This window comes from Rousettus aegyptiacus, unplaced genomic scaffold (assembly GCF_014176215.1).
Source record: "Rousettus aegyptiacus isolate mRouAeg1 unplaced genomic scaffold, mRouAeg1.p scaffold_m13_p_15, whole genome shotgun sequence".
NCBI lineage: Eukaryota > Metazoa > Chordata > Mammalia > Chiroptera > Pteropodidae > Rousettus > Rousettus aegyptiacus.
This window is the reverse complement of record NW_023416290.1, coordinates 59683625-59702599: the sequence shown is the minus strand read 5'-3', so window position 1 is coordinate 59702599 and position 18975 is coordinate 59683625. Positions and strand designations below refer to the sequence as shown.

Genomic DNA, 18975 nt, shown 5'->3' with positions numbered 1-18975 from the left:
TCTAACTCTCAGGTACACCCCCTGGGCCTCTGGACGGCTCACCCTTCAGGATAATTACGGGGAGCCCCGAAGCCAGCTTTTCGCTGTTATGAGAGTATTTTAAAGGTCTAACTACACCCTTAAAAGTAGCCACACTTCAGTAGGGCAGTCTCCTCACAGTGTGACAGACCCTGGCACTCTGCCACCTGCAGGTTCTGCACATTAGAAAAGACACCACCGGAAAGGACGCTCTTGGGCCGTGAAGGAAAGGTCGGTATCCGTGCTCTTAACCACCCCTGCACCGCCCGGCTCTAAGGAAGAGATGCTTGGATTCGGGCTCACACCTGAAGAAAAAGCCCCAGACGCACACGGGCCTGCTCCCCAACCGGCGATCTGGACCTAGAGATTCCGGGGCTTGTGGCGGCTGGCGTCGGAGGCACGGCGTTCGGGGGTGACCCCGGCGGGCCTGCGGACCCTCCCTGCTGCTTGTTCGCCCGGCGGCCTTCTCTTTCCCGGAAGCATGGCGCCTCGTCCGCACCTGCCAGCCCCTCCCTGGTCGCTGGGCTGGCGCCGGAAATCTCGACCCGCCCATGGAGGCGGTGACCCCGCGTCCTCCCTGCCGCCCGTGTGTCTCACGTCCTCCTCACGCGGGGTCCCCCGGATGTTTCCTTTAGAGTATGGCCCCTGCGCACGAAGCCCCCCACGCCCGGCGACGACAGCACTCTCCCGCCGGACGTGGGGGGCTTGGCGGCCGCTCCCTTCGCACCCCCGCCCGTGTGAGCTCTGCCCCTGGAGCACCGTGAGCCCCACCCCACCACGAGCGGGGACCTTCCCACAGCAGTCCTTTGAAATCGGAGGCCCCTTCTAGAACGAGCGGGGAGTGTCACTGACCCCTGGCCTTTTGAGCGGTTTAGCTGGTCACCTTCGGGTTCGGGCTTCTGGCTCAGGGCCATCGTGCAAACTGGATTCATTATTCTGCTCTTCATTTGGTTTTGAACAATTGCTTTAAAAGCCTGTTCCGGTTGCCTGTGGAAGCTCTGCAGAAACGATGCCCCCAGCAGGACGGTGCTGGCCCAGCCCTTCGAGGTGACGGCCAGTGCTTAGGACCTGCAGGAGGCAGGAACCCCCAGCGGGGTCAGGTCCCTCTTCCCCCTTCCCCGTTGCTCAGACGTGGCCCTCGGCCGTGACCAGTTGCCTCACACCTTTCCTCTGATGTGGGACGTGACAACCGGCAAAGGTCCTTCCTGGCGTCCAGGGACAAATCTAATAAATACGGAAAACCCTGAGGAAACGTCTTGGTCAAGATGAACATGAGCACAGGAAACGTCTTTCAGACGTATCCGGGGCTCAGGGCGGCTCACGGGGGCCAGTGGGGGGCGTGGGAGGGCGGCAGGGGGGAGGGGGGTCCCTGGGCCTGGTGGCAAGTGGCCCTCACCTGCAGCCGACTAGAGGCTCTCAGGTTCCTCCACTGGACTTTTGCTCAAAACGAACTTTATCCCCCTGGAAGGGCGGAGCGGGGGTGATGGAGACGAGGGGCCCTGTGGCCATCGGGGAGACCGCGGCTGTCCCAGCATGGCCCCCGCTGCTCGCAGAGACGGTGGGCTGAGTGTGCACGGGGGGGCGCTCACGGCGGCGCGATGTCAGCGCTGTGACCAGCCAGGTGCCGCTGGCACACGGGAGCTCGCCCATGGGAGCCGGACACACGGGTCCTTCTGAAGGGTCGGAAGAGGCAGGGCCAGCGGCGGCCTTGGGAGGCCTGCATACCGCGCATGCGCCTTCGGCACAGCCAGAAGCTCTGGCTTACCATCCATCCGTCTGCTCTGCTGGGTGCCCCACAGAGGGGGGCAGTGAACAGGAGCCCAGGTGGGGGCCCCCCTCGCCTATCTGGGGTTTGCAGAGGCTGCCCGAAGGACACTGCCCCACAGGCAGGCTGGGGAGGGGGCCATTCCAGGCCTATGGGGCGTCAATGGCTGAGCCCTGACCTGGCCACTCGCTGGGCCCTGACCCTGGTCACATAAGAGCAGAGCCTGGGCCCTGGAGGTCCCTGGAGGAACTGAGACGAGGGCGGAGCCTGCAGCAGGGTGCCCAGGCAGAGCCAGCCCCACCAGGAGGCCATGTGCCCCCCACCCGCAGCTACGGCTTTGGGGAAGGTTCCATCCGGGTCTCCCCGTCCGGGTCTCCCTGGCGGGGCTCAGGCAGAGGCTCTAGGAGGAGTGAGTGCTAGGGCGCCAGGCAGGGTCCCCGGGAGGGCCAGGAAGGAGTTGGGCTGGGCCGCGGCACAGGGATGGGCGAGGAGGAGCCTGGGTGTGTGTGCTGTGTGTCGAATCCGGTTAGCTCACCTCCATCAGCGCCCGGCCACAGGAGGCCGTGAGGCCAGGTGTGAAATCCGCCAGCGGCCGCTGCCTTGGCTCTGCCAGCCAGTGGCCGGGAGCCTCTGGCCCCACATCCACGGCACAGTCCCCAGGGCCGGTCCCTTCAGGCCGTGGTGAGGAGCATAAGGTCCCCAGGAGTGTCAGACAGGTGCGGGGTCTGAGAGAAACCCAGGTGGCCCATCCGCCCCGGGCCCCGCACAGTGCCCATGAGACACAGGCCTTTCCATCCTGGCACAGCCCGGACCCTGCATGAGCTGATCCCTGATCTCCCGGGAGAGCGGGGCTGGGGGGTCCCCAACAGCGGAAGGACATCTTGCAGGAGGGGGCGCTGGGAGGGGAGCAGGTTTGGGGCTGGGCGGGGTGCATCAAGTGCCCAGTGGGTCTGGACGCGGCCCAGCAGGACCCTGGCCTTGACTCTGTCAGAGGCCCCAGGGCACCGTCTCAGCCCCACCCCAGGGTTTGCTCTGGCAGCTGTGGGGCTTGGGGGGGGGGTGACAGGGTCACAGGCGGGCACACCCTGAGGAGGCTGAAGTGCAGGCACCCTGCCCTGGGCGTGTGTGTGGCTGGGGCCGTGCTCGAATCGCCCAACTCAAGTACCCCTCTGTCTCAGCTCAGCCTTAGCCAGGGAACCTCCCGTCGACTTGCTGGCCTGCAGTGGGGCGAGGGGACCCCTGCCTCAGGGGCGGCCCCACTGGCCCCGTTAGAGATCGAGGTAGACTTGGGCTTGGCGTCCGCGGGGCGAGCCTGCCCCGGACCCACCTCCCTCCTCCAGCCGAGACCTCCGTGCTGCCCCTGTCTCCCTCAGCCTCTGAGTGGACGGTGCCTGGTCGTCCAGGCAGCGGTCCGTCCTGTGCCTACAAACCACGCGACCCCCGCCTCTACCTGGAGGTCGCGGGCAGTGGGGCTCCTCACCCTGGGAGACCCTGAACCCAGAGCCACTGGACCAGACAAGGAGGGAGGTACTGCCGGAGGCGGGGGCGGGGGGCTGGAGAGCCCCCATCCCCTGCCACGTCTCCCAGGGGGAGGGCAGGCCGGAGGCGAAGCGCCCCAGTGGCAGCTGCAGAGGTAATGAGGACCCCGAACCCTAAGGGGGAGGTCAGGAGGACAGGGAGGGGCCCCCGACCTGCAGCAGGGGAGGAATGAGGAAGGGGGTGGGGGCGGAGAAATACCCACAGAAAAATGGGGCGTCCAGGTGGAAGGGGAGGGGCCTGGGGGCGGGTCTGGGCGCCCCCGCTGCCCGCCCGCCCTTGGAAAACCGATCCCTCTAATCTGCTGGGCTGACAGGTTGGGTGGCTGTGCTGTGTACCTCGTCGTCCCTGGCAGGCCGGAGGCAAGCGTGGAGTAGCCTTGCGGGGACTGGACCATGCTGGGCACACGGCTGGCCCTGCTGGCGCTGGTGCTGGCTTCCGGCAGCAAGCTTGGTGAGGGGCAGGGCATGGCGGGGAGGGGACGGCCCCCGGCGAGGGACCAGGAGAGGGGGACCGCAGCGGGGTGGGGGAGGCAGCGGCGGCTTGAGGAGAGCGGGCGAGACAGGACGGAGGATGCCGCCGGGCAGACCGGGCACCCTCGGCCTGAGCCGGGGGGGGGTGGCACGAGGGGGCTGCCCCAGGCTGGTGTCTCAGTGCTAGCGGGGGACTGTCCCTCCCTGGGGGCCGCACGCACCAGGTAGGGTTTTCAGCCCAGGGCAAGAACCCTGCTTCCATTTGGGGCTATGGTGCAGGACGGGGTCCAGGGCAGATCTCAGGGGGTGCCTGGGGTACACCGGGGAGGCGCTGGGATTGGGGTGGCAGGGGATGGACAAAAGCTCAGCAAGCGCAGACACGTTGGGGGGGCGAGGGTCTGATGAGACACTTGGCAGAGACGCCCGGGCCCCCTAGGGTCCCCCACCCGACCAGGAGAGGAGCTGGGTCGAGATGGCTGTCCCTTTCCCAGAGAGAGAAACAGAGGTCAGTCCAAGACACAGTGACACCCAGTAGGGCTAGAGGAGCCTGTGGCCTCACTGTGTGCGTGGCCCACTTGGGCCCCTGTGCAGGGGTGGCGCCCCGCGGCCGGGAAGAGGGACAGCCGGGGCCGCCCTGCCAGCCTGCACCCCGACCCGCCTGGGTCCCACTGGACGGGGTGTCCTCCCCCTGCCTGCGGGCACGCTGGGCCTGGCCCGCACGCCACGGTCCTCCTCACCTGACCTAGAGCCCCCCGTGCGGTCCTGCATTTTGCTGACGAGGACACCGAGGGTGCGCGGCCCACTGCGCCGAGGCCCCCCGCCCCTGCAGAGACGCCAGTGCCCCCCGAAGCTCCCAAGCTGCCTGTCCCTGCCTGGAGAGTCCATCTCCCCAGGGGCGCCTCTGCCGCGGGACCTCCAGTTTGGGCCAGTGGGCAACGGCCGGGCCCTGGGCGGTGGCGTCCCCTCACACCTAGGCCTCCGAGGCGGAGGGGTTGGGAGGGGCAGGGCCTGCCTGACCCCGCCCTTGTCACCTCTCCCCCAGCGGTGGCCCTGAAATGCTTCACCTGTCACGAGCCCACCGGGGTGTCCAACTGCGTCACCATCACCACCTGCAGCGCCAATGAGACCATGTGCAAGACCACGCTCTACTCCCTGGAGACAGGTCTGTGGCTGCTGGGCAGGCGGGGCTGGGGTTCCGGGGGCGAGTCGCTCCGGTCAGCCCGGACCCCGGCGAGGACTCCCCGTGCAGGTCGCCGTGCAGCCCTGGCGCGCAGCAGGCACTCAGCATGCTGGCGGGAGGGACGGGGGGCTGGGTCTCGGGGGGACGGAGGCGGGGGCGCCCAGCCAGCCTCATGCCGGCGCCCCGTGCCCGCAGTGTACCCTTTCCTGGGGGACTCGACCGTCACCAAGTCCTGCGCCAGCAAGTGCGTGCCCTCGGACGCGGACGGCATCGGCCTGACGCGGCCGGTGTCCTGCTGCAACGCCGAGCTCTGCAACGTGGACGGGGCGCCCGCCCTGGGCGGCCCTCGCGGCCTGGCCCTCGCCCTCCCGCTCGCGGCCCTCCTGAGCCTCCTGTGCTAGAGCCCCCATGCACCCCCGCCCCGCGCACCCCCCACGCACCCCCACCCCGCGCATCCCCACCCCAAATGCCCTCGAAGAAGCTCGCCCACCTTCACCAGGCGTCCGGTCTTCTTTCTGGGCTCGGGCCTGCCCCCTGGGTGGGGAGGGCCCCCACCTGCGTCTCTGCAGCTGTCCCCCTAGGCTGGCGCCCCCCTCGGCCCGTTTCTCAGCCCCACCCCCCGTCTCCCCGTCGGCCTCTGCCCAGCCACCCGGGTCTCCTCACCCACGTCCTGTCCCCATCTGGCCCCCTGTGGTGTGTGAAGACGGTCCCTAGGCCTGGGACGCCCACATAGACCACACGGGGCTCTGCCGGGCCCTTGGGCGCTGTGGAGGCCTGACCGAGCACCCCGCCGGGGCCAGGCCAGGGGCCCTTCCAGAGAAGGGGACACTAGGGCAGGCGTGGATGACGGGGACACAGGCTGGGTGGCAGGGAACATGCCGGTCAGGCGGCAGGTAGGTCCAGGCTGGCCGAGTGGGCACACACTTGGCCTCTGGGCAAGGCCTCACGCCGTGCTCAGGCCTGTGGTGACGTGGTCACCCCACGTCGTGTGGCGGAGGGTGCTGAGAGGAGCTGGCAGGGAGTCCCCGAGTGTCACCATCCGCCTCTCCAGGCTCGCCCTGGCCAGTACCCCCTGGGCCCTGCTCCCCAAGTGCTCGGGGAGACAGCTCCAGTGCAGAGGGGACTGTCACTCCACCTTGGACTTGGGCCAGCACCAAAGCCTCCAGACCGCGTCCTCGGCCATCTGCCCTCATCCCCAGAGGGCTGCCTGGGCCTGTCTGGGTGGAGACTTGGCACGCATGTGTGTGTGCACACAGCCCTACACGGGACCACACACACGCACACGCACACGCACACACGCTGCCTGGGGGAGCGGGGAAGGTAGAGGGAGGCAGGAGGTCACCTGGCGGGGCCCTTGTTCACTCCGGGACCTGCCTGTCCCTGCTCCGGCAGCTTCTCTGGGCCCCTGCGTGAGCTGACCTCCGGGGCCCGTGCTCAGCACAGCCGACCGTGTAGTGCAGCCCCCACCCGCCTGGCCAGGGCAGGCCACGGGGAGTTCAGGCTGTCTTGGATGCCCTGGTCTGGGGCCATGGCGCTGAGCTTTGACCTGGGCAAGGGGTGGGCGCTGTCCTCAGTCACCCATCACACTTCTCACCTGGTGGGGTCACTTGGTCTTCTAGCCTCAAAAAGTCACTGGAAGGCCATGTGCCTGCCCTGCCGGCCAGCTGCCGGGCCCTCTTCTCCGCACACTGGACAGCCCCCGACTTGTGGCACACGGCGCTGCCCGTGCTCACACCCAGAGCGGCCCACTTCTGTGCGCGGCCAGCTGCATGGCCACCACTCCACATCCGCCTCCACGGGGACCTCCACTCGCCGGGCCTCACAGCTGCCCTGGCTGGACAGTCCTCTGCCTGGTCTACACACGAGGGGGTCAGCGTGGCCTGTGTGCAGTCGCACGGGAGGCCGGGCAGGACCAGGGCCAGCTCGGCCGCCCAGGCTCCTGACCTCACACGCCTGAGCTGCTCCGCCAGTCCTGGGCATGCCTGGGGGCCGAGCCCTGGGTGGGGCTGCGTCTGGCTGCACTCACAGAGCCACAGGGGGTCCAGGTGGTTTGCAGAAACCAGGGCCTCTCCCTTGGCAAACAACGTCCTCTTGTTTCCTTGCGAACCTCCCGTGGTTCACCGGCCCATGGGGCCACGCAGTGTCTGCCTGCAGGCTGCCGGGGCAGTGGGGGGGCCAGGGCTTCCCCGTCCTGGCTGCAGACCACTGACCCGCCACGTCGCCTTGCCAGCCCCGTCCACCACCACACGCCTGTCACAAGCCCATCTGCTTCCAGCCGCCCACTCTTCCCCAGGCCTGCAGAGCCGGGCGCCCCTGGACACGTGGTCGGAGCTTGGGCCCCTGTCACTCACCCGCTTTAGGACCTGGGGTATAACCCCTCAACCCCCTGAAGGATCAAGTGATGTCACTGGGAATGAGCCGGACAGGATGACGAGGCTCAGGGACTCGGGGAGAGGGCCAGGAGCTGGCAGGAGGTTGGGGAAATGCCTTTCTGGCCTCAGTCCCATTTTTTGCAAAATGGGGACAAGTGCTACCCTGCCAGCCTCGTCCCCAAGTTCACGGGAGCCCAAACAGCCTGGAGTGAGCCCCACGCAGGAACACGCCCCAGTGTCTGCTGCCCCCTGGGGCCAGGGCTCCAGACAGAGGACGTCCCCCGACACACTGACGCCCCGACACACTCATATTTAAGACCCTTTAATCCGGGGCTTTAAATAAAACACACATTGCAGCTTTCCCGTGGTGGCCCTAAGGCAGAGGACAGCGTGGGGGCGGAGTGGGGTGTTGCTGCTCCCCGCTGCAGCTGGAGGTGGGACCGGAGCTCCGGGCCGCTCGGGCCTGCCCCGGCCTCTGCGGGGCAGGGCCACAGGCAGGCAGCAGCGGCCACACAGCCAGGGCCCTGGCCCCGCTGTTCCCAGCCAGCCAAGCAGCTGAGGCCACTGGGCGGGGCTGAGGTTCTCTTGCTCTGTGCTCTCAGGGGCTCAGGGCCATGTTCTGCCTCTTTGCAGGCCCCCCTTTTCCCCGGCTGGAAGGTGAGGGGTTAGGCCTGAGCAGGCCACAACATCAGAGAACCCCGAGAACAGCTGCCAGGACAAGCCGCTGCAGCAAGGCCAAGAAGACCCCCCCAGGCCTGGCCCATGCAGGGAGGCGCCCCCAGGCGTAGGAAGGGAAAATCGGCAGCAGGACAGGATGCCAGGCAAGGGCAGCCCAGCGGGGGGCAGTCTAGGCGGTGGGGGGGAGGCCGCTGGAGGCCCAGCACCCCTGCGGCCACACAGCACAGCCCCAAGGGAACTGGTGGGTGCAGATAGGTGAGGGCAAGTGCAGGGAGCACCCAGGCACAATCTTGCTCCTTGCTGTCCCCTCCTTGGCAGCAGGTCCTGACTAGGTTGCCCCCAGCCACGGGAAGCTCACCACCTCCATAGCAGGCCCTGTGCCATCTGACCTGCACTGGCCCAGGCACAGGTCTCAGCTGCAGGCCCCGTCCCCACCCAGGGGCGCCCTGGTGGCCGGACCTCCCTCCTAAGAGCTCTCTGGTCTGCCTGGCCTGACTTGTTGACTCCGCCCTGGGCCTGCTCCTCCCTCACCTGCAGCCAGAGGCACCGGCCTCAAGATGCTGGTGGCTCCTCGCTGTGCCCTCAGGACGCTCTGGCTGCACCCCTGCACCCCCACGAGCTCCGCCTGCCAGCTCTGACACTCAGGGTGGCTCTCGCTGGTCCCTGCGCTCCAAGCACCCTCTGGACTCAGGCCCACAGAAGCCAGGGTCCCTCACTGTCGTGTCCACCCTGAGGGCAGAGATAGGTCGGGGTAGCTAGGTCATCCCGTCCCATGCTCAGCATGGGGCAGGTCACAGAGGGGCATCAGTGATGGGGGAGGGGAAGGGAGGCTGAGCGGGGAAAGGCGGCTGTGTCAGTCACAAGGCCACCCCAGCTCCAGAGACCAGCCACGTCCTGGCAGGTGGGGCGTGGCGGTCACTGCTCCTTGGCTGCGTGGCCGAGCCCGCTCTCGGCCCGGAGCAGCCGGCTGCTGGCCTCGTTGTAGGCGATCCAGTGCTGCAGGTCCTCCGGCAGCTCAGGGGGCTCCACCTGCAGGGGAAAGGGCGGTGACCCCACAGTGACCCTACGCCGCGGGAGAGGATGGTGACCCCACGCCGCGCCGCGGGGACAGGCAGGGAGACGGGGAGGGGCCGCCGCACCTCTGGGCCTCTGCTGACACGCTCCCTGCTCCCTCCGCCGCAGGCGACTCCCCAGTCCCAGGCGTCCTCCCCTCCCCCGCCAGGTGCTCCCTTCACCCTCCTGGGCCCTGGGTGTTTACAAGCTCCGTCTCAGCTCCTTTATCAGGCCTGTCTCCCCCACAGAGCCGTGCCTGAGCCCTCCGTGTTCCCCAAATTCAGGTAAAAACCTCCAAGGCCAGCTGGCTGGAGGGGGTGACAGAAGGGAGCCGCAGGGAAGGAGAGAAGCCAGAGGCCCCTAGAGTCAGGCTGAGGAGGCGCGGCAGCCGGCACCGCTCAGCCGGGGCCTGGCCAGGAGCCCCTCTCTCTGGACTTGCCCCCAGGTCAGATCTGGGCCTAACCACGGTGTTCGCACCCCTGCCCACTCAGCCACGCCGGTCGCCCGCATGCCCGTTTGGCCACCGTTCTGTGATGGGGTGGCAGGTGGGGTGCCGCACCAGGCCCAAGGGGTCAGAGGCCTTCCAGACGGGCCATGGGAGTTCCCGGAGGTGAGCGGAGCCCCGGGTACGCGCCCACCCACCTTGGGGAATCAAGGGGGCCAGGCAGGGGCGCTCCGAGCTGGAGCCCGGGGCTTCTCTGTCCGTGTTACAGGGCCAGTCTGGGCCGGGCCCTGCTCCGTGTCCAGGCCCTGCTCGTAAGCCCCTCCTCCCAGCCCAGCCCTCCCCCAAGGCCACGCGGCCCACACCGGCCGCCCAGCCTGCAGGACCCCTGGACTCGGCCTGCCCCACACCACACCCAAGGCTCCACGTGGGACCCCCAACCCGGGGGCTCAGGCTGGAAACCTGGGCAACTCCTGGCCATGCCCTTGCCCCCCCCGGTCTCTGGCTGGATGTCCTTGGGGCGTCCCTGCGCTGCCCTGTGGTCAACTCCGCATCTCTCACGGGATCTTGCCCTCGGCCCCTCCCTTGCAGTAAAGCTACCCCGGCTCCCCTGTCCTCCGCCTTCCGGCCCCAGCTTGCAGCCCGTAGATATAAAGCCTCCTGACATGACACATGAAGGACATGCAGAGCGTCTCTGTCTCTGTGGGGGCGGGGGGAGAACCAGAGCTTTTGGGGGTGCTGCTGACTCAGCAGAGACAGCGGACCAGGGAGCTGTGCCTGTGGCCTGCCGCGCAGCCTCAAGCGGCTTCCGTCGCCTCTCTGAGCCTCTGTTTCCCCACTGGATCTGGGGAAAGGCTGGGCTCTCACAACAGAGGTGAGGCTGTGGCCCTCCTCTGCTCAAGAAGTGCCTGTCCATGGCCAGAGAGGGCAGGAGCCTGCCTGAGGCCACCCAGGAGTGGGGACAGTTCCGGCTTGGGCATGGAAGCCGCAGGCAAGTTTTCGGGAACCCACCTGCGGCAGGAGCCTGCCCTGGCAACCATCACCGCGGCCGTGCCCCGCTGTCCCCGGGGCCCGGTTGCCATGCCGCAGGAGCCGGCTGGGCTGTGCTGGGAGCAGCAGGCCCTCGGGAGGCAGCGCCGGGGCCACTTCTATTCGTGGAGGAAAAGCAAACCCGGTGGCGGTGGCCCAGCCCCTCCGCTCTTAGGTGGTGCGAGGGGGCAGCCTCAGGCTGCGAAATCCCAGCGACCTCCTTTCACGGTCACCCCCGATCCATGCACAATATGTTCAGAACCAAGGACCAGAGAGGGTGGCTTAACAGGGCCAAGACACACAGGACTTGGACTCCTGGGAGTGGGCTCGTCTGGGCTTCCATGTCTGGAAAGGATGAGCGGGGCGTGGAGCCCTGAGGGGCCAGGGTAAGGAGTGGCAGGAGGGGAGCACGCAGAGCCCAGGTACGGCGAGTTGATCTGGGACCCCAGGAGCTTCCAGGAACAGCATCGGCGATGGGGGCCCTGGACCCAAAGGAGAGGGCTGGAGCGGTATGCGGCGGGGCAGGGGCACCCCAAGGCAGTGGGCCTTCCCCAGGGGAGGGGGGGTGCACCCGGGGCGGGGGCGCTCACCCTGCGCTTGCACAGGTGCTGCACGACGCGCTCCGGTGAGGTGCCCAGCACGTGGTGGCGGGCGCGCAACAGCGCGCACACGAAGCCGTCGCGCAGGCTGATGAAGCGCGCCTCCAGGTAGAAGGCGCGGTCGTCCCAGCCCAGGAGGCGGGTGCGCACCTCGAAAGGCTCCAGCAGGCGTAGAGAGCGGCGATAGCGCACGCACGAGGCGCCCAGCACAGCGCTCGCGCCGAGTGCGGGCAGCGCCCCGAGCACGCCGCAGCGGGCCTGGTGCGAGACGTACGCCACGTCCGCCTCGCGCAGGTAGCGGGCGTTGTTCATGTGCAGCAGCAGGTCCAGGTCCGAGGGCAGCACGCGGTTCGCATAGCGCTGCTCCGCTAGCAGGTCGCGGACGCGCGGCAGCAGCAGGCGCGCGCGCAGCACGGCGCACGGCACACGCACCAGGTACCATCCGTCCAGCAGCGCGAAGTAGGCGAGCGCGATGGCCAGCAAAGCCACGAGCAGCATCGTTGCAGAGCCGGCGACACTGCTGCCAGCCGGTGCGAGCTGCGCTGCTGCCGGAGCTGGGCCTGCCAACCCCAGAACAGGGGAGTGCCGCACGGCCGGAACGAACCACCTCACGAAGCCAGCAGAGGGGTGAACGCGCCTGAAGTCGCAGGTGCTGTAGGCCAGAGCTCCGCCCTCCGCCGCAGTAGCCCCCTTCTCCCCTCAGTGGTCCGTCCCTCCCCACCGCGCGGGTGGCTTTCCCCGGAAGGACGGGGCTCAGGGCCGCGCGCGGAACGCCACAGCGGCATCTGGTGGTCGCGCTCCGCGTTGCAGGCGCAGGAGCGCCCGGATTGGCCCGTAAGGTCTCCACCCTCCCTGACCCGAATCGCGAGCCCCTTGCGTCTCCTTTGGCCCTTGAAGACTTGGACTGGCCGCGGAGATTCGACCCCCGATCTGAGCAGGGTCAAAGGCTCCAGCACTTGCCCGGCGCAGGCTGCGGGACTTCGCAAGAGAAATAGACAAAGCCAGGCCCCAGGGGCGTTGCTCGGAAGCCGACCCTCTACCCCAGACCTCCAGGGGCTCCCCACTTCCACCGTGCGACAGCACTAACACATATGTGGTGGCTTTAGGGCACATCACAGTCTGACCCAAAAGCACCTTTTTGGTCCCAGCCTGTACTCCATCCCGCCCACATCCGCCTCTACCCCCCAAATATCCTGATCGCCTCAAGCTCATTCCCATACTTTCCCATCCTTTGCCCCTTTAGAAACGGGAGCAAATAATGTCTGGGGTGCAGGAGGGGAGGCGGTGAATGTAAATGACTCAGCAACATATTCGAAGGTGTCTTGCACTTGGGACTTGGCCCAGTGGACTGTCCCACGGGCTCTGGTGTCCTGTCCCCCTTCTCTGCGAGGCTGGGGAGGGTGAGCTCAGAGAAGGCCAGGCCAGCTCTTCTAGCTGGCCCCTGGGGCACTCGAATGGCAGCACTTGCCAATGACCCAGGAGGCCGCCTCCTTAGGTCTGTGCTGGAGTCTGGGAGTGGGGCAGGGGGTAAGGGGCATCCCCAGAACGTATCCAGGGGCAGCTGGCCGTTAGTCCATTCCCCACGGGGCCTGAGCTCAGGCTGCAGGGGTGTGGCCCCCCTCAGAAAACGGGCTTCCCGGGTCATCTCCGCTCCACGGTTCGGGCCGGGGGTGGGTAGCTGGTAGGCTGTGCTCAGAGAGACTTCTCAGGCATGGAAGGCGGTGTGGCATGTCCTCCCAGAGACCCCTGATTCCATGTGCATGGGGTGCTGGTCCCAGTGCACAGTCACCCTAGGAGGAGTCCCAGGGGGGAGGCGGGCCGGTCACTGGGGACCCTTTTGTCCCTTTTGTATAGTTTGAATGTCTTCCTGGAGAACTTACACTAACAAAATCACAGACGTAAGATACAGGCAGAGGGGCCGTCCTCAAGCTGCAGGGAGACCCAGGCAAGGGGTCTGGGCTGGTCCTCGCAGTGGAGAAGGCTCACGGGTGAGCACCTGAGGCTCAGAGAGGGCGAGCAACTTGCTCAAGGCCACACGGCAAGAGCCGGGAGTCCCCAGGGACACTGCCCTGCCTTCTGCACCCTTACGGGTGTCAGACATTTGCTCCTGCCCAGGATGGCGTTCCACCCCATGTGGTCCAGGACATGTCCGCAGCCACCGAGGTGGGTCCAGGCGACAACCCAGTATAGCCCTGGACCCCAACCCTTACCTGGACCCGAGGACATGCAAAGACAGAAGTTCTCTGCAACTAGCCAATGGACCTTTATTAAGGGCCTACTGTGTGCTGGGGTTGCTGTGCATGATGGGAAGCCGGCCCAGACTCTAGGCCACACCTCTTGAGGCTCCCGGGACCTCTTACCGGTGCCCCCAATTCTGCTCTGTACATTTCATCTCAGCCTTTGCGGGGCCCCTCCTGAGTGCCTGAATCTCGCTGGGTGCAGGAGACACCACGGGCAGGGCCTTGCTCAGCTTGTAGAGGGGGCAGGCCGGGAAGGCTTCCTGGAGGAGGAGGTGCCTGGGTGAGGGTTCAGGGGTGGGAGCGGAAGCCCAGGGGCTGGGCAGATCATCTGCAGGCTGTTCCGCATCACTGGAGCCCAGCCCGCTGGACAGTGGGGACAGGCAGGAGTGGAAAGGACACAGGGCCTCGACCGGCTGGGCGTGTGTAAGGAGCGCCCCCGCGCAAGACACAGCGGGGTCCCCTCGGAGCCTACAGCTGGCTGGGACCCCAGAGCATCAGGCTGCAGGCAGCGGCGGCGAGCAGCAGCAGGGGGCCGAGGGCCGGCCGCGGGGCGTGGGCCGCGCTGGCGTTGCACAGGGAGCTGGAGCAGCATGTGACGTTCTTCGCGCCCAGGTAGTAGTTCTGGGTGTCGTCCTCGCAGCTTGAGCTACAGCCCTTGCTGAGGATGGTCAGGACGCCAATCGCTCCTGGGGGCGCGGAGGCAGCGGGCTAGGGCTGATCCCGGACACTCGCCCGCCTGGCCTGGCCCCAGCTCCATCCCCTTGCTCCCCTCCCTCCGCTCCTGTCCCCACGCTAACTAAAACGGGGTCACCCTGGGTCAGTCTCAAGACTACAAGCAGTGCGAGGGCAGGGGCCCAGCCGTGTCCACATGCCCAAGGCAGCCAGACCTGCTGGGCTCGAGAAACGTGTCAGGAACGAGGGAGTGCGGGAATGGACGGGTGAGGGATGGACGGCGGACGGGGGAATATGAGTGCGTAGTGGATGAGTTGTGGGTGGGGGTGGGGTGGCGAATGGATGGCTGGGCGGAGGGGCGAGTGGCGGATGGGGAGATAAGTGGATAAATGCGTGGACGATGAGTGCTTGGAGGATGGGTGGGGGGATGGCTGGGCGGGAGAGCAATGGATGCGGGCGGACGGGTGGGAAGCTGAGCAGACACTCGGGTGTGGATAGATGCATAGGTGGGCAGAGGGACGGGTGGGCAGAGGACGCGCAGTTCGGTTCCATGGTGGAGGCCTAAACCCGGGTTCTTTGAGTCCCTGCCGACAGCGGGAAGGTGCAGGGAGTCTAAGGGGTTGGCGCGGCGGGGTGGGGCGGGGGTGCGGCGGGACCGCGCCCGCCCGAGGGGCTCTGGGCGGGGCCATGGGCAGGACTGGGGCCAGCGGGGCCACTCACTGATGCGCTCGGTCCAGCAGTGGGTCTCGGAGAGGCTGCAGTTCTCCACATGCAGGCAGTCCTCGTTGCTCGTCTGGGCCTTGCAGGAGTAGCACTGCAGGGCGGTGCCTGTGGGCGGGGCGGGGCTCAGAGGCCGGCCGGGCCCAGCCGCCCAGGGCCCGGGGGAGGAGCCTCCTTTTCTCCGCTGCCCCGGGGGCGGGGAAAGCGCGGGGAGCGCCCTCTGCCTCCTTCCAGGCTGCTGCAGAGCGAAGGCGCACAAAAGCCCAGCCCGCCCCTCGCTCGGACACTGACTCAGGTCTGCCCAGTGTGACCTCTCTGTCCACTCCCTGTCACAGCACCTGGAATCCACCTTTGGTGCCCAGTCCACCCCTTAGGACTTTAGAGCTCTGATAAAATGCCCATGCTCCGCAGAGGAGAGGGGCTGGCAAGCCCCATGTGGGTATTGGCTGACCCCACCTGGCAGCCAGGCCACTGGACTCTGAGCAGGTGAGGGCGAGGTGATCAGGACCCTTCCGGAACTGCACATGCCCCCCCCCCATCCTTGTCCCCCACAGCCCGTGCAAGCCCAGCCTGGCCTCCCAGCCCCTCTCAGGCCTCCCCTGTGCAGTGAGACCCGGTACTGTGGGCCTCGCCGGGTCTTGCTCTGTCCCTTGAAACAGTGGCTCCAGTTATCATGACGAGTAAGGCTCGTCTGGTTAAAACGATGACGAAGCTGGGATCCAAGTCACCTCAGTGCCACCAGGCGGCCGAACTCCAGAGGCCTTGGAGGCCGTTGTCATGATCCCCACTTTCCAGAGGAGAAACTGAGGCTCTGGGCAGTTTAGTGACCGCCCAGGGACCCTGGGCCAGGAGAGATTGAGCCAGGCCTGGAGACCAGCCCAGAGCAGCACAGGCCCACATCGTCCCCGCGGGGCCGGCTGCCCACAGCAGGAGCCAGGGCTGGAACTGGGGAGCAGGACCCGGGGCCTCTCCCGACAGCTCCCGCCCTCCCCGTTTCATTTCACGAGTGCGGAATGGATCGAGAAGTGACGGGCGGGGTGGCGCTTCTCCGCTCGAGGCTCTGTGCGCCTGCGCCTCCCGCCCGCCCTGCAGGCCGTCTGTGCTTCTGCCTGTCCGTCTGCCCATCCAGGAGCCCGTCCTCGCCGCGGGACAGTGCAAGGTTGAAGCCCAGGCTGTCTGGCCGCTGCCTTGGGAGATGGTGTGGGCCAACCCCCAGGCCAGCAGTCTCCACATCCGGGTGGCAGTAAGGGCTCCCCCGGAGGGACATGGTCTGCATGAGAGCCCCCCCTTCCTGCCACTGCCTCCCTCCCTTCCACCTGCTCTCCCTCTGCCCTGTCCTCCTCCTCCTGCTCCTCTCTCTGTGCCTCTGGGCCGGGGCCCCTCTCTGGGCGCCCCCGGCCTCCCTCGGTCGCCCCCACCTCCAGTCCTGCTCCCTTGGCCCTGCCCTGTGGCCGGCCCAGGTCTCACCTGGTTGCAGGGCCAAAGTGGCCAGCAGGACAAGGAGGATAGCTTTCATGGTCACAGGTAGGCAGCAATGGCGGGCACCTCGGGGCGGCTTTATATCACTTTGGCTGGCGGCGGGGGGGGGGGGCTCCGCCGCCCATTGTCAACACGGTCAGGCATGCTGGGTAGGTCCCAATCTCGGCTGCCCCGTCAGGCTGTACCCTCCCATCCCCTTTGTCCTTCTTTCTGCTTCCGGAAGGCAGGGCCTGCCAAGGGCGAGGCCGCTCTCCCCACTCTGGGCCATTCCTCAGCCACCCCGAGGACGAGGCCCCTGTCTCCACCTGCACCCGTCTCAGGGCAGGCAGCGTGCCCAGGGGACGCAGGCCACTTCCTGAGACCTACTCGCTCCTTCGGTCTTTTCATTAAGGTCGTGAAGGTCGAGGGGTGTTCCCCTTGGGCCTGCTATGCCTCGTGCAGGAGCAGCACTGCCCTCCTGGGGCTCACGGTCCTGAGGGGGTGGCGACAGGCCTTAATCGAATGGCACAGATGTGTTAGCACAAATGTGGGCTGTGGAGAGGGTGCCGCAGGCGGGGGCCAGCCCGGGGACGCGCCCTGGAGGCGGACGGGGCGCTGACTCAGCTGGAGCACACAGGTGTGTGTGCACAGGCAGGGCTGTGGGCTTGACCCTCGTGACCTTATAATCCCCATGCGACCGGGCTGTTAGCTGCAAGGGAGCCGGGGAAGTGCAGAGCCGGTGGGCTCTGCAGCAGGAGGTGGAAGGGGGCTGGCATCAGGCTGGACAGCCTTCGTCTGGACCCTTGACCCACTCTCCACCCTGCTTTGTGTCCTGGGGTGCCATCGGGCCAGTGAGGGGAGGACAGGAGATTCAGAGGTCAGGCCGTTCCTGACCGCCGGGGCCCGGTGGAAGTGGCTGAGTGACACTGGCTCCGGCCAGCCTCTGGTAACTGTCCCTTCCCCTCTCCACTCCAAGCCCAGGGGCCAGTGGCTTCCTGCTGCCTTTGGCCTGGGGGCCTGAGCATTCCCTGCTGTCCCTCTCAACCTGACGCCCGCTTTGCAGACAGTCCCCTTGTGACTCCTTGGAGTGTCCAGCCTTGCGGTGGCAGGAACAGGCCACGCCCCTTCCTGGGGGAAGGGTGCCTTTCGGGGGACCTCATCTCCCACCTGCAGCTCACTCCTCCTCCTTGGTTTGCCCCTGGAAAAGGCCCTAAGGCAGGCCGGGGACAACGAGGGCGTCTCCCAGCTCGCCTGGGCAGCGCGGGGAGGCCAGGGGGCGTGTGCACCCCTCTTGAGGTGGGGGGACAGGCCCCGCCTTTGCACCCGGAGCCCTGGGTCGGGATAACATGGTGGCGTGGCCCGGGTGGCCCACGACCCGGGCCCGGGGGCCTCGCAGCATTGAGTCCCCCGTTGCCCAGCCGCCTACCCTCGCCAGGTCGGGCCTTTTCCGGTGGGGCCTGGCCCCGTTCGGCAGGTGAGGAGTCTGGAGCTCAGAGAGGGCCGGGAACTTGCTCAAGGTCACACGGAAGTGAGGGGGGCCCCTCCCCCAGGGCGCCTTTCTTTCCCACTGTGCCCGCTGGAACTTTCTCTCTGAAAACCCCGCTCCAGGCCACAGGCCCATAGGCTCAGGTGCCTCACGTGGTAAGTAAGATGTGACTTGGCCATTTCCCTGTGTGGCTGCCCTCTGCCCCCGCCCCCAGCTCACGGGGCTGCGGGGGCCCCGGGCTGGAGCCTTTCTTATCTGTCCAGCTCCTAGCACCAGCCCGGAACGTGCCTTCCTCAAATATTGACAGGTGTCCGAGTGCTCCTTGGTCCGCTCTGATATGCAGTGACTGTGCCGAGGCAGTTGTCCTCAGACGGGGGCGCATCTCCACCCCCGGAGCCACCTGACAATGCCTGCAACATCGCCAGGCGTCCCCATGGGGGGTGCGAGCAGCTTCCAGGAGGACCCCCCCGTGAGAGCATCGTCAGCCCCAGCGTCAGGCACCCTGCCCCTGAGCTGTCCCAGGGGGTCGGAGGGAGGGCAGAGCAGGAAACCTGTGGAGCCTGAGGGGCTAGTGACCCTGCCTGCTGGGCTCGGGACTGGCTTGGGACCCACCGCCCCTCCCTCCCTTCCTTCCTTCCTTCCTTCCTTCCTTCCTTCCTTCCTTCCTTCCTTCCTCCCTCCCTCCCTCTCTCCCTCCCTCCCCCGGTCTCCTTTCCGGAGTGGGGACACCCACCCTACACCGTCCCACTCTGCGTCTGGAAACACGTACCTAGCCTGGTTTCGCAGGTTCTCACCCTCAGGAAGATTCGGATTCTAGGTCTCGCCCACACCTGGTGCACTTAGATTGGCTTCAATGGGACTCACCCTTAGCCTCCTTCCTTCCCCCCCGCTCTGAGGTCACCTCTTGGGACTCTAGAAATTTCCTGTCCTCTCTTGGCCTTCTACCTACCCTCCCAAATGCCGCGGGACCAGACCAGTCAGGTTCCCTGGAGATCTGGCCATGCCCAGGGCCCTGGCTCCTGGCTCTTGCCAGGACGCGAAGTGAGACTGACCGGTAGGACCAGCAGCTGAAAGCAGACCCCACGCCGCAGGGGGTCCCTACCAACAGACCGCATGGTGCCGCACTGAACGGGGTCCCCCTCTCTGCCAGCCGGGTGAGGGCTTCGCGAGCTCCCTCAGCCCGGAGCCCCCTCTTTGCTTGGAAAGACTTGTCACCCCAAGACCCGCCCCACTGGGGCTGGCTGGCGAAGTGTC

General features: G+C 67.0%; 3 protein-coding genes across 4 annotated transcripts; 1 reads left to right on the top strand and 2 right to left on the bottom strand.

The window, feature by feature from the left end:
- Window positions 1-3575: 3575 nt before the first annotated feature.
- On the top strand, window positions 3576-5373 carry LOC107507853 (ly6/PLAUR domain-containing protein 2). The gene is made up of 3 exons (XM_016139176.2): window positions 3576-3772; window positions 4835-4954; window positions 5168-5373. Exons 1-3 carry the CDS (start codon window positions 3715-3717, stop codon window positions 5371-5373), a joined length of 384 nt encoding a protein of 127 aa, XP_015994662.1. The 5' UTR covers window positions 3576-3714.
- A 2277-nt stretch (window positions 5374-7650) lies between these two features.
- Window positions 7651-11897, bottom strand: THEM6 (thioesterase superfamily member 6). Of its 2 annotated transcripts, none has more exons than XM_036233113.1 (2): window positions 11296-11897; window positions 7651-9051 (listed from the first exon to the last, which is right to left on the bottom strand). In XM_036233113.1, exons 1-2 carry the CDS (start codon window positions 11641-11643, stop codon window positions 8938-8940), a joined length of 462 nt encoding a protein of 153 aa, XP_036089006.1. In that variant the 5' UTR covers window positions 11644-11897; the 3' UTR covers window positions 7651-8937. The 2 variants fall into 2 exon arrangements, with proteins under 2 accessions (XP_036089006.1, XP_015994694.1); XM_016139208.2 differs by having other exon boundaries at window positions 11137-11891.
- Window positions 11898-13389: 1492 nt separating this feature from the next.
- PSCA (prostate stem cell antigen) lies at window positions 13390-18301 on the bottom strand. The gene is made up of 3 exons (XM_016139207.2): window positions 16245-18301; window positions 14778-14885; window positions 13390-14071 (listed from the first exon to the last, which is right to left on the bottom strand). The coding sequence occupies exons 1-3, from the start codon at window positions 16291-16293 to the stop codon at window positions 13854-13856; spliced, it is 375 nt and encodes a 124-aa protein (XP_015994693.2). The 5' UTR covers window positions 16294-18301; the 3' UTR covers window positions 13390-13853.
- Window positions 18302-18975: the final 674 nt, after the last annotated feature.

Excerpts from the sequence above, each read along its gene's own strand:
- LOC107507853 (XM_016139176.2), top strand. The coding sequence starts at position 3,715 with ATGCTGGGCACACGGCTGGCCCTGCTGGCGCTGGTGCTGGCTTCCGGC. Across the intron at positions 3,773-4,834 it reads GGCTTCCGGCAGCAAGCTTG|CGGTGGCCCTGAAATGCTTC; the intron begins GTGAGGGGCAGG and ends CCTCTCCCCCAG. Across the intron at positions 4,955-5,167 it reads GCTCTACTCCCTGGAGACAG|TGTACCCTTTCCTGGGGGAC; the intron begins GTCTGTGGCTGC and ends CCGTGCCCGCAG.
- PSCA (XM_016139207.2), bottom strand. The coding sequence starts at position 16,293 with ATGAAAGCTATCCTCCTTGTCCTGCTGGCCACTTTGGCCCTGCAACCA. Across the intron at positions 14,886-16,244 it reads CACTTTGGCCCTGCAACCAG|GCACCGCCCTGCAGTGCTAC; the intron begins GTGAGACCTGGG and ends CCCCGCCCACAG. Across the intron at positions 14,072-14,777 it reads CTGCTGGACCGAGCGCATCA|GAGCGATTGGCGTCCTGACC; the intron begins GTGAGTGGCCCC and ends CCGCGCCCCCAG.
- THEM6 (XM_016139208.2), bottom strand. The coding sequence starts at position 11,643 with ATGCTGCTCGTGGCTTTGCTGGCCATCGCGCTCGCCTACTTCGCGCTG. Across the intron at positions 9,052-11,136 it reads AGCACCTGTGCAAGCGCAGG|GTGGAGCCCCCTGAGCTGCC; the intron begins GTGAGCGCCCCC and ends TTTCCCCTGCAG.